General features: G+C 56.2%; 1 protein-coding gene across 1 annotated transcript; it reads right to left on the reverse strand.

The window, feature by feature from the left end:
• Positions 1-3,384: 3,384 nt before the first annotated feature.
• LPAR2 (lysophosphatidic acid receptor 2) lies at positions 3,385-8,911 on the reverse strand. Its single transcript, XM_008941506.1, has 2 exons — positions 8,166-8,911; positions 3,385-3,686 (listed from the first exon to the last, which is right to left on the reverse strand). The coding sequence occupies exons 1-2, from the start codon at positions 8,896-8,898 to the stop codon at positions 3,385-3,387; spliced, it is 1,035 nt and encodes a 344-aa protein (XP_008939754.1). The 5' UTR covers positions 8,899-8,911.
• Positions 8,912-9,634: the final 723 nt, after the last annotated feature.

Below are 9,634 nucleotides of genomic sequence, written 5' to 3' on the forward strand. Positions count from 1 at the left end.
TGGGGAGGCTGCTCCTCAAATCCTGGTTTGCAGGGCCAAAGAAGGGGAAGGAAGCTGGGGAAGGGCTGGAGGCAAAGGAAAAGGGGCTGGAGAAGGAGGAGAAGGGGCTGGGGAAGTTGTGGGGAGCAGCTGAGGGCCCTGGGGGGTCCAAAGGAGGCTCAGGGGAGACCTTCTGGCTCTGCCAACTCCCTGCCAGGAGCTTGGAGCCAGCTGGGAGAGGGGAGATCTCTTGTCCCCAAGCCATGGGAGGAGAGGAACCGGCCTCAAGTTGCCCCAGGGGAGGTTGAGGTTGCCCCTGAGGAACCATTTCTGCCCCTGGAGGGTTGCCCAGGGCTGTGCCAGGGCAGTGGTGGAGCCCCCACCCCTGGAGGGGTTCCCAAGCCCTGGAGATGTGGGGTGAGGGATATGAGTTGGGGGTTCCTGGCTGTGCTGGGGTGCTGGTTGGACTTGATGACCTCCAAGGTCTCTTCCAACCCAAACAACTCCCTGACTCTACGAATCCAGCAGTGAACCTTCAGAGGCAGTTTCATGGTGGGGTTTTAAAAGGCATCAGGGTCTCAAGCTGAAAAACAAAAGTGCTGTTGCCACATTTAAACTCAGCACAGCCCAGGTGATGAATCACAAACCAGCCCCAGCACGAGCCCAGCCCCCTCCAGCTCTCCACACCACCACCACGATGACGTTTGAGATTTAAAACCTTCTGAGCAGCTTTGGAAAACAAACTGGTAGCTGGGGAACACCCCACCCTGTTCTGCAGCCTCCCTGGGAGGACACCAAACAGCCAGTGGGGAACATGCTGCCGTGGAGCTCCTGCCACCAGGGAGCTGGACGAGGCTTCAGGTCCCCAGATAAAACCAGGAGGCAACATCAAAAGGGATGTTGAAGGAGCTAAACCCCCCTTTTTGTGTGCTCATGTTCTGTGTGTGCCATTTGTGGCTCTCCCTCTCCCTTCTCCCACCTCCACTGCTTGGAGGGCTGTTGAAACCCCCTCTCCTGCCTCCCTGTTTCACCATTTCTGCTCCACTCTCACCCTTTCTCAGCTTGTTCCTGTGATTCCTGATCTCCTTTCTCCTCTCTTACAGCTGGAAATCCACAGGTCCCAGGTCACTCAGGAAGAGAAATCTCACTGGGGAATCACTGCCTCTGCTCCTGATGGGTGCAGCCTCACTCAAGAAGCTTCAGGAAAGGTTTGGGAACCTTTTTTTTCCCTCCTCCTTAGCCTAATCAGTGGCTATTTACCTTTGTGACATCATACCCAGAACTACACTTGAACCTTCCACCACCATGACTCAACAAATCCTTTTTTAAACAGAAAGGGAGTCAGGATGTTCTGCCTGGGAGGAACTGGTTGAATCCCCAGTGCTGACACCAAACCTCAAAGATCTGAACTCTCATCTTTCCTCCTTCCCTCTTTGTGAGTGAAAGCTGAGCTCAGAATGCATTTCACTGGGAGATGAGCTCTGCCTGAAGCAGGACTCACACACTGCCTGCTTTGGGGGGGTTCAGGAGAGCAGAAAGTCTCTTCTCAGTGGTGCCCAGGGACAGGACAAGGGGCAACAGGCACCAACTGGAACCCAGGAGGTTCCCCCTGAACAGGAGGAGGAGATTTTTTTGACTTTGAGGGTGATGGAGCCCAGAGAGTCTGTGGAGTCTCCTGCTCTGGAGAGATTCCAAACCCACCTGGACACCATCCTGAGCACCCTTCTGGAGATGAGCTGTGGGGTTGGATGAGATGATTTCCAGAGGTCCCTTCCAACCCCCCAAGGGACCTCCTCTGGTTCTCTCCACGGTCCTTCTGGAGGCTGCAGCCCCTCCAGACACAGGCACAGTCCTGCAAGACACTCAAGACAACCCCCCAAGGAGACCAAGCAGCAGCAGAGGCTCCGTGCAGCAAGTCACAAGGGCTGGAGAGCTGGAATCCCCCCCTCCCTCCCAGCATCACCCCCTGCAGACTCCCCCCAGGGCTTCAGGGTGGGGAGATAAGAGGAAAAACCCCCCAAAAATGCCAGTTTGTAAAACCCAGGACAAAGTATTTATTCAATAAAAGTCTCTGGGACATGGAGATGGGAACCACATTCCAAGCCTGGTGGGGTCAGCCTGGGAGACTGTCACCTCAACACTGTCACTTCCTGGCCATGTCCTGCAAGAACAAGTCCAGACACACCCACCTCTGAGTGACAACACCTCCAGCAGGCTGTCCTCTCTGCAAAGCCACCTGAGGTGACCAGTCAGGAAGCTGATCAGGACCCAGCAGGGCTGTTTTATTGGAAAACCCCCTAAAATGATCAATTTAGGCAGGATTCCAAACCCTCCCTCTCCCTGCTCTCATCACAGAGGCCACTAACTCTGGATTTGGGACCCTCCCAGGCTTGAGTTTGACAGCATGAAGGTGAAGGAAACCAGGAGGAGCATGGACAGTTTCTCAGGCATGAACATTCTTCCAGCAGAGCCTCCACCCCCTGGCTGTGGCCTCCCCAACCCCGAGTGACACTTGACATCTCCTGTCAGACCCTCCACCCACTGACAGGAACAAATCCTGCTCCTTCCTCCTGCTGCTGGGCTGGGAGGCAACGTTGGAACAAGCTGTTCGGATCATTTGGGTGGTTGACTGTTAAGGTACAAACCACACATTAAAACCCAAAGCAAAAATACCAATTGCCTTGGAATCCAACCTAAACCTGTCCCAAAGGGCTTCTCGGAGGATGGTTTAATGGGAACATGACTCACTGCTCACTTATGAATAGGCAATGAGCTTGTGAAGGCCACGTGGGATCACTTAGCAGAACACAAACACAACTGCAGGCAGTTGCAGCACCACCTCTCTCCATTTTAGGGAAGAATTAGGTGCTCCTCAGGCATCCTCCCCAGCCCAGAAGACTTTGAAATCCAGCCACGGGCGCCCCAGAGAGCAGGGAAACAACTTCTCAAGGAAGCAATTCAGATTCCTCTCAGAAGAGGCCTTGAAAACACGACTTCTGAAGAGGTGAAAGGTGACCTGGGGCTCTCTGGAGCGACACCACACAGCTCTGTGTGGGGCTGAAGAGCTTCAGCTCCTCGGAGCAGCTCTGTCTGAAGGCAGTAATACTGAAGGGTCAAGAAAACACTTTGCTCATGGAGAGCTCAGGTGAGATTCCTGTGGCACTTGGCACCTTTCTGGGTGCTGCCCAATTAAATCAGCTTCCCCTCAGAAAGGTTTTAATAACAGCACTACTCAAAGTCCATCCTCCTCGAAGCAGTTCCTTCAAAGCATCTCCTCCCTGCTCGAGGACTTCTTGGATAGAATTCTTGATGCTGGAGCACATCCAAAGCCCCTCTTGCTCCAGGAGCAGGTGGCTCCCAGCCTCTGCTCCACCCCGGGGCTGCTCCTGGTGGGTGGGTGTGGAGCTAAATGGAAGAATCCACAGTGAAGTGCCCGTTCTGGGAGAGTGTCCTGCGGTCGGCGGTGTTTAACTTCACCACCGTGGGGCTGTACTTGGAATTCCTGTAGCACACAAAGCAGAGGATCCTCCGGAAGGTGTTCCTCATCTCGTTGTCCCTGTAGGAGTAGACGATGGCATTGATGAGGGAGTTGATCTCTGCCAGCAGCAGGACGTATTTCTCCACGGCTAGAACGTTGCAGCTCTTGCAGCCCAAGCCGTCCAGCAGCAGCACGACCTGGCCTGGAGTCCAGCAGATCACAAAGGCACCTGAGGAGAGAAGAACCTGGTGAGACAAACGAGTTCCTGGCCTTGACCTAGTCCCTCACCATGAATGGAATCCCTGAGGATTCATCTTGGGGGGGAAAAATAATGTTAAATAAGGAGGAAACCCCCAAATCTGGTTTCAGTCTCCAAGTTTGCTTTGGAGGAAGACCAAGGATTCAACTAGAAAATCCTAAAACTAGAGGCACTGGGTTCCCCCCACCCTGTTCACTCAGAACAACACTTCCAAGGACTTCCTCTCACCTCCCCTCATCCTCAGCACTGAGTTTACAGAGTGCAGCTGAAGTGTCTGTCTTTCTGCTCAGGGGCCACTCCCTCCAAAAAGGGAAACAGGCCATGAAATTAGGGAAGAGTCAGTGACACATCTGGAACATCTGGGCCTTTCTGGAGCAGCTCCAGAGGAGGCCACGGAGATGATGTGAGGGTGGAACCCCTCTGCTGGGAAGCCAGGCTGAGAGAGTTGGGCTGGGGCAGCCTGGAGAGGAGAAGGTTCCAGGGAGACCTTCTGGGGGCCTTGCAGGACTTCCAGAGGCCTGGCAGAAAGCTGGGGAGGGAGTTTTGAGCAGGGACCTGTTGGGACAGGACAAGGGGGGAGGGTTTTACATTAAAAAAAGGGAGATTGAGACTAGAAGGAAGAAATGTTGGAGGCTGAGGGTGCTGAGCCCCTGGCCCAGGTTGCCCCCAGAGGTGGTCGCTGCCCCATCCCTGGCACCATCCCAGGGGAGGTTGGACTTGAGCTGCTGCTCTAGTTGAGGATGTCCCTGCTCCTTGCAGGGGGGTTGGACCTGATGAGCTTCCAAAGGTCCCTTCCCACCCAAACCCTGCTGGGATTCAATGACTGGATGAAGTTACCTCCACTATCCCCACCATTTATGGAGCTTTAGTGGCCAGTACAAGTTCAGAAGAGTCCTGGCCAATGCTTGGGGCACTTTCCTCCTCACACAGCTCCACACCAAGCAGAAAATAGCCCAGCAATGGGCTGGCCAGCACCAGCACCGAGCTGGACAGGCTCCACCACTGATTCAGCCAGGCTTGGGAGGGATCTCCAGAGTTTCTGGGAGTGTTCCCTGCTCACTTCAGGCCACTGCATCATTGAAGTCTTTATTTGAAGTGATTCATGCTCCCGGGCACTCAGCACAGCAGCCACCACGTCTGGGCCAGGCAGCTTTCCCCACCTCAGAGACATGATTCTGAGCCCTCTAAATTTAGCAAATACACAAAAAAAAGGTCCCTGGCTGTGATGAAGGAAGGTCCAAAGGTTTTATCTGGAGGGAGCCTGCAGGAAAGGGGCCTCCTTGTTTAGGGGTGTAAGTTTTTCAGCCTCCACAAGGCCAGGCAGGTTCTCTGGAGACCAGCTCCCAGCAGCACTGAGTAAAAAGCCAGAGGAATATAAAAGATGAGAAGGGAAAACCAAAAGAGGCACTTCAGAAGTTTGGGCCTTGGCCTGCATAGAATCACAGCATTGTTTGGGTTGGAAGAGACTTTGGAGATCATCAAGTCCAACCCTCACCCCAGCACAGCACCAGGTCCCCCCAACCCTGTCCCTCCCCCCACATCTCCACGGCTTGGGAACCCCTCCAGGGGTGGGGGCTCCACCACTGCCCTGGGCAACCCTCCAGGGGCAGAAATGGTTCCTCAGGGGCAACCTCAACCTCCCCTGGGGCAACTTGAGGCCGGTTCCTCTCCTCCCATGGCTTGGGGACAAGAGATCTCCCCTCTCCCAGCTGGCTCCAAGCTCCTGGCAGGGAGTTGGCAGAGCCAGAAGGTCTCCCCTGAGCCTCCTTTGGACCCCCCAGGACCCTCAGCTGCTCCCCACAACTTCTCCAGACCCTTCCCCAGCTTTGTTGCCCTTCTTTGCCCACACTCCTGCCCCTCAAGCTCCTTCTGGGCGTGATGGCCCCAAACCTGCCCCCAGGATTTAAGGTGCAGCCTCCCCAGTGCTGAGCCCTTGGGGACAATCCTGCCCTGCTCCTGCTGGCCACACCAGTGCTGCTCTAAGCCAGGCTGCTGGTGGCCACCTTGGCCACTTTTCCTTGCTCCTTAACAGCAGGTGAAGCACCCAGAAGGATCCCCAAGCTCTTAATCCCCCAGCCCAGGCTGGTCACTAACGACCGTGCCCGTGGTTCCGTCACCACATCCTGGGTCACTCCACCCCTCTGTGGGAAAATCTCCTCCTAGCTTCCAGATGTACCTTGGACTTACTACTGGCTTCCAGGTCAGCTCCTGGACCTGTTCTTCACACCCAGGACCTGCAGGATTATCCACCCCAGCCACCTCCCCTTGCCACGGGGTGCCCCACGTCAGGGGCAGCTCCCACCCACCGCACCCTCCTCTTCCTCGCCCGCAGCTCCACCCTCTGCTGCATAAGGCCCAAAGTATTCCTCTGAGCAGAGGCCAAGTTTGCAGAAGGCTGGGGAAGGAGGGTGGAGGAGGAATTCTACCAGGGCTTCCACAGCAAGGGCTGAAACCCTCTGCAGCCTCAGCTTGCCAAGTCCCCACCGAAAGGTGTTTCCCAGGGTTGAGCAATTCCAGCCCTTGCTCCCTCCTGCCCAGGACTGGCCCTGGCAGTGCTGGAGAAAGGGAAAAACCTTGGGCTTGCAAGGCTTGATGATCTCCAGAGTCTCCCTCAGCTTTCCACGTTGGGTTCCTCCTCACTCTGTCCATCCTCAGACCGCAGCCTCAGCTTGCCAAGTCCCCACCGAAAGGTGTTTCCCAGGGTTGAGCAATTCCAGCCCTTGCTCCCTCCTGCCCAGGACTGGCCCTGGCAGTGCTGGAGAAAGGGAAAAACCTTGGGCTTGCAAGGCTTGATGATCTCCAGAGTCTCCCTCAGCTTTCCACGTTGGGTTCCTCCTCACTCTGTCCATCCTCAGACCCCACTCCCAGCTGAAACCACAGCAGCTCTTCTGAGCCTCCACCCGAAGGTTTTTTCCCTCACCTGAGGCAGAAGACACAAAGCAGGCAGGCCAAGGAGGGGGGCAGGCCAAGGAGGGAGAGGATCTCCCCAAACTAGGGGATGCACCAAGCATGAAGTCCATTTTCCTTCTCAGCCAGCACCCCCACCCTGCCAAACCCTCCTCCAGCTGCTGTTGGGAAGCCCCATAAATCAAACAGCCCTGCTACCACCACGGGGTGTCCCTCCGGGCAGGAAGGGGCAACAAACCAACTTCTCCCCACTGTTGTCCATGCAAAAACCCATGAATTAAATCCTCCTGCAGCCCCACAGGGCCCCCGAGCAGCATCTGATGGTGCCACCAACTCCCAGCCCGTGCAGGAGAGACGGGAGAGGCCAGGAGGCAGCGAAGGCATCGCAGGGGGGGCAGGAACAGGCAGAAAACTCCAGTGTCTGTGCTCACAGGTTACAACAAGAGCCAGCAAGGCAGCGTGCCCCCAGGCAGGGGCACAGCAGGCAGCCCAAAACACCCCCCCTGACCCCAGCCCTGCTCTGCCAGCGGGAGTTTGGAGGGAGTTGTCTTTGTTTGCAGCTCCCAGGTTTCCCTGACGGAGCAAATTCTGCTCTTATCAGGAGGGATTTGCACGCGAGGGGTTGTGAGCTGGGCTGCAGGAGGTCTGAGGGGGTCTATTTATTCCACTTCACAGAGAGGTTGTTAGGTCTTAATGGTGGTTAAAGGAGGCAGAAAGAGGTGAGAAGAAATCGGGTAGGGAGAGGCTGCTGGGTGCAGGACGAGGGGCCTGGCGCCGGGCAGAGCAGCACGTGCCCAAATCAAGTTAAATCTCCTCGAGTCAGGATCTTGAATCCGAGGGGCAGAGCCCCAGCACTGAGCACTGATCTGCTGCTCTCTGCACGCCAGGCTGGGGCTGCAGACAGACAGACAGACTGAGGCAGTCAGCACTCAGCTGGAGATCCCCCGGGAGCCCCCGGGGGTGTATTTACCCCAGCGGGCTGGGAGCCAGGAAAAGCATCTGAGCAGAGGTCAGTGCTTTGCTCCAGTAAACAAGAAGGAATTTGGATGTGCCTCCCTCATTCTTCCCCCATCACCTTGTAACATCTGCCCCAAACTTTTCTCCATGCTGTAATAAAGGGGGCACCAAGTGCTGCTTCTTGCTCAAGGCCTGGCTGTAGCTCCCAGCTCCACGCCACCCTTCTGTGGAGGGAGCAGACTCCAGCTGAGCACAGAAGAGAGATGTGACCAGGTAAAATTTTGGGCAAGGAAACATCAGTAACTGTCCCCTCTTGTCCCTGCTCACCAGAGGAGCAGCCACATCAGAGGGGAAAAGATTCAGGAGTTTGTCTCCTCTGCCTGCCAGCTCACACAGAACTCAGGCTGTTGAGTTCCTCAGCAGTCAAACCAAACCATCACCACCACCCCAGCAGCTTGAGAGGGCAAGGAGCAGGACATCCCTCCCCAGTCCTCCCTGCTGAGCACGTTCATCTCTCCAACCCCACACAACCCAGGCTGGAGGCTCGAAGCCTTAATTAGATTGATTAGAGAAAGTGGGACTCACTTAGGATGATAGTGACCGTCTTGACCAGGCTGATCATGGTCTCCTTGTAGCGGGGGTGGAAGCTGGTGTGCTTGGACATCCTGGTCATCTTCCTCTTGACGTAGATGAAGATGTGAGTGTACACCACCACCATGATCAGGAAGATGACCAGGTTGGAGATGGCCCAGAAGGTCAGGTAGCTCCTGCTGTAGAGCGGCGCCATGCTGGAGCACTTCTCCAAGGCACAGAGGCAGTGCCAGCCGTAGGAAGGGATGAGCCCCAGCAGCAGGGCCGTGACCCAGATGCAGAAGATGAGGATCATCACCCTCTGGTTGGACATCTTGCTGTGCAGCTGCATGGTGAAGACCGTCTGGTGCCTCTCCACGGCGATGGCCAACAGGTTCACCACCGAGGCCGTCAAGCTGGTGTCCAGCAGGCTCTGACGGATGAACCAGGTCTTCAGGGAGAGCTCCGCCGTCCTGGGGCCCGTGTGGAACATGAGGAACATGTACGCCACGCCCGCGAAGAGGTCGGCGGCCGCCAGGTTGCCCAGCAGGTAGTAGATGGGGTAGTGGAAGCGGCGGTTGACGACGATGGCGGCGATGACCAGCAGGTTGGTCAGCAGCACGATCACGCTCACCGTCAGCCCCAGGGCGACCACCAGCACGTCCTTGGTCCTCCAGTAGGTGGTCAGCTCCTTGCGGCTGTTGTTGTAGAAGAAGCCCACAGTCTCGTTGTAAAAACAGTGCTTCATAGCTGCTGGCCTGCAGAGGGGCTGCTGGGCTTCCAGTGGCCACACGCTGGGTCTTACAAGCTAGGGTAATACCTTTGACAGGGATGGAGGTGGGGAGGAGCTTGAAACACAGAACCGACCACAGGAGCAACAGGAAAACCACTTCTGTCCTCCAGACAGAGCTACAGGGGCCAAGTCATCATCTGTCCTCCAAGCCATACTGAGCAGTGGAACCTTGAACCTCCATGGCAGGAGATAAGCTTTGCCAGATCTGATAAGAGATTCTCCCCTGTCTGGCTTCCTGGGGGGGCTGACAGACAAAGCTGCTTTGGTTGTCCCAGATGTCCTGCTTCAGACATGTAAAACAGCACAGGAGGTTTATCAGTCAATCCCCCTGAGCCCCCCCTGCAGCTATTGCAGCCCCCAGGACTCCTGCTTCGGGTTCCTCCAGCTCAGCTCTCATCTTCCCCGGGCAGTCTGGCTGCCTACAGGCTCAGGGAATGCTCAGCTGCTTCCTGCTCCACGCTCAGCCCAGCCTTCCAAAGCAGGTGAGTTCTCCCCAAACTTTGCCAAGAGGCAGAGACCACGTCGTGGAGCTGGGCAGAAACAAACCCCTCAGCCCTGAAAAAGAAGAAGAGGAGCCCAAGTCAGCACGTACAACGCTGGGGCTGGGTCTCTGGAAGAGCTGGATCACCCAGAGCCCCAGCAGCACCTCCAGGCCCCACAGCAGCAGGGGGGGCAGCACCCAGAGGCATCA

Source organism: Merops nubicus, unplaced genomic scaffold (assembly GCF_000691845.1).
Source record: "Merops nubicus isolate BGI_N331 unplaced genomic scaffold, ASM69184v1 scaffold13180, whole genome shotgun sequence".
In the NCBI taxonomy this organism is placed as follows: Eukaryota; Metazoa; Chordata; class Aves; order Coraciiformes; family Meropidae; genus Merops; species Merops nubicus.

Coding starts and splice junctions, on each gene's coding strand:
- LPAR2 (XM_008941506.1), bottom strand. CDS start 8,898: ATGAAGCACTGTTTTTACAACGAGACTGTGGGCTTCTTCTACAACAAC. Junction 3,687..8,165: donor GACGGTCACTATCATCCTAA/GTGAGTCCCACT, acceptor TTCTCTCCTCAG/GTGCCTTTGTGATCTGCTGG.